The sequence below is a fragment of the Nanorana parkeri genome, unplaced genomic scaffold, assembly GCF_000935625.1.
Source record: "Nanorana parkeri isolate BGI_ZX_2015 unplaced genomic scaffold, ASM93562v1 scaffold4326, whole genome shotgun sequence".
Taxonomy (NCBI): Eukaryota; Metazoa; Chordata; class Amphibia; order Anura; family Dicroglossidae; genus Nanorana; species Nanorana parkeri.
In genome coordinates, this window is record NW_017310589.1 from 10,286 (window position 1) to 12,568 (window position 2,283).

General features: G+C 57.2%; 1 protein-coding gene across 1 annotated transcript in view; it reads right to left on the reverse strand.

The window, feature by feature from the left end:
* Positions 1–373, reverse strand: part of LOC108803848 (forkhead box protein H1-like) — a 9,550-nt gene extending 9,177 nt beyond the window's left edge. Inside the window, exon 1 of the mRNA XM_018575645.1 lies at positions 1–373. Within this exon, the coding sequence (XP_018431147.1) occupies positions 1–373 (373 nt within the window).
* Positions 374–2,283: the final 1,910 nt, after the last annotated feature.

Genomic DNA, 2,283 nt, shown 5'->3' on the forward strand with positions numbered 1-2,283 from the left:
AGAGTTTCAACATCTTGTCGGGGGAGTTCTGGAGGACCAGGGCGATCATGGCCAGGTAGGAGTACGGTGGTTTGGAATGACGTTGGTAGTTTTTCTTCTTTATTTTCTTCATCTTCCTGCCCTCTCTGGTCAGCTTTGGGGCCCCCATTGTCCCATGCAGCTGGTCCTTGGGGCAGATGGGCTCCTGGCCAGTGGTTGGGCTCCAGTTGCCCCAATCCTTGTGCAGTGTGAGGGGTGGCCAGAGCTGGACCCCCGGGGACATATCATAGGTCAGGGCAGAATTGACCTGGTCCTGGAGGACGGTGCTGAGGGTCACCAAGCCGGTCACATCATGAGAAGAAGTCTCACTGTACAAGGTGAGGGGGCCCCGCATACCGGCCCCTTCCTCCCCAATCACAACCTTTGTTATGTAGATGAGGCTTCAACAAGAGGACCTGTCACCGGGGGGAGGGCCGACCACTTCCCTGCGGAGACAAGACACAGAGATGGAGGTGTGAAAGTGAGGGGGGGAGAGGACAAATGTCACAGGATGGTCAGCAAGAGCCCACCAAGGGCCACTAATCACTCCAACACCCCGGGGGGCCGATCCCGAGACAGATAAACTTCATCAACTCCAAACCAATGGAATGTTCTCCAGAGGCCGGCAACCAGGGGCCACATACTCCACCCAGACGTCACATTTCATTATAGAAGGAGCCCGAGAGCGAGAACAGGGATGGTGGGGGCCCCTCATAATGGGCACAGCGGGTGTACAGACTCGGGAACTCAGCACAGGGATGGTGGGGGCCCCTCATAATGGGCACAGCGGGTGTACAGACCCGGGAACTCAGCACAGGGATGGTGGGGGCCCCTCATAATGGGCACAGCAGGTGTACAGATATACCCGGGAACTCAGCACAGGGATGGTGGGGGCCCCTCATAAGGTGTACAGACCTAGTGGATGGGGGTCCCCGGAGTGCTGTTGGTCACCCAGACCTTGTGATGGAACCTGGAAGACGGATCTCCAGTCACACACACTACAATCACATGTACAATGGAAAAACCAGACCAGCATGCTGGGGAATTTCTGACATTGCCCCTCCCCCCAGTCATGGGAATTGGGAGGATTGTTGGCCATCAGATGGAAGATTCCAGAATGTTCCTCCGTCCATCTCACACCATTGGAATGGAATCTCCTCTCTCTGGTCAGCTCATTATGCTAACATTTGTCCCTCCTGGCTACATCATATTTACCCCTCTCAGGGCAATGGGGCATTATCCCCTCCACATACTCCATGCAATCTGCACTCTGTGGAGTTGGAGAATCCCGGCCGGAAACTACAATCCCATTTCCCCCCCCAGAGAGTTACTTCCAGCAATAATCCGGATTTCCCTAATAGAAGATTCAGACAAATACCTGGAGGGTGGGGAGGGGGGGCAGTGTGAGGAGGAACCCCGATCCTTATGTGTGTGGCCGGACCGAGGATGGAGTGTCAGCTCCACAGACAAGTCTGGAATCCTCTCACACTAGATCCCTTCAGATGATCTCAGTGAACGTCCCCCGTTGACATATCAGAACTTCTCAGCTGCAGCAGATCCCCACCTGGTTTCTAGCCCCGCCCTCTCTGGGGCAGGAAGGCAGGTTTCCCATCATGCACTGCACTTCCCCTGAACAATATTGAAAATTTCCCCCATCCCACAGATGCCTCTTCCTCCCTAACCCTACAGAGCTCCGTGTGGGGTGCTTGGTGCGAGGTCAGGTCGGGGTGCTTGGTGTGAGGAGCTCAGGTTGGGGTGCTTGGTGTGAGGAGCTGAGGTTGGGGTGCTTGGTGTGGGGAGCTCAGGATGGGGTGCTTGGTGTGGGGAGCTGAGGTTGGGGTGCTTGGTGTGGGGAGCTGAGGTTGGGGTGCTTGGTGTGGGGAGCTCAGGATGGGGTGCTTGGTGTGGGGAGCTGAGGTTGGGGTGCTTGGTGTGAGGTCAGGTTGGGGTGCTTGGTGTGGGGAGCTGAGGTCGGGGTGCTTGGTGTGAGGAGCTCAGGATGGGGTGCTTGGTGTGGGGAGCTGAGGTTGGGGTGCTTGGTGTGGGGAGCTGAGGTTGGGGTGCTTGGTGTGAGGAGCTCAGGTTGGGGTGCTTGGTGTGAGGTCAGGTTGGGGTGCTTGGTGTGGGGAGCTCAGGTTGGGGTGCTTGGTGTGGGGAGCTGAGGTCGGGGTGCTTGGTGTTGGGAGCTGAGGTCGGGGTGCTTGGTGCGGGGAGCTCAGGTTGTGGTGCTTGGTGTGAGGAGCTCAGGTTGTGGTGCTTGGTGTG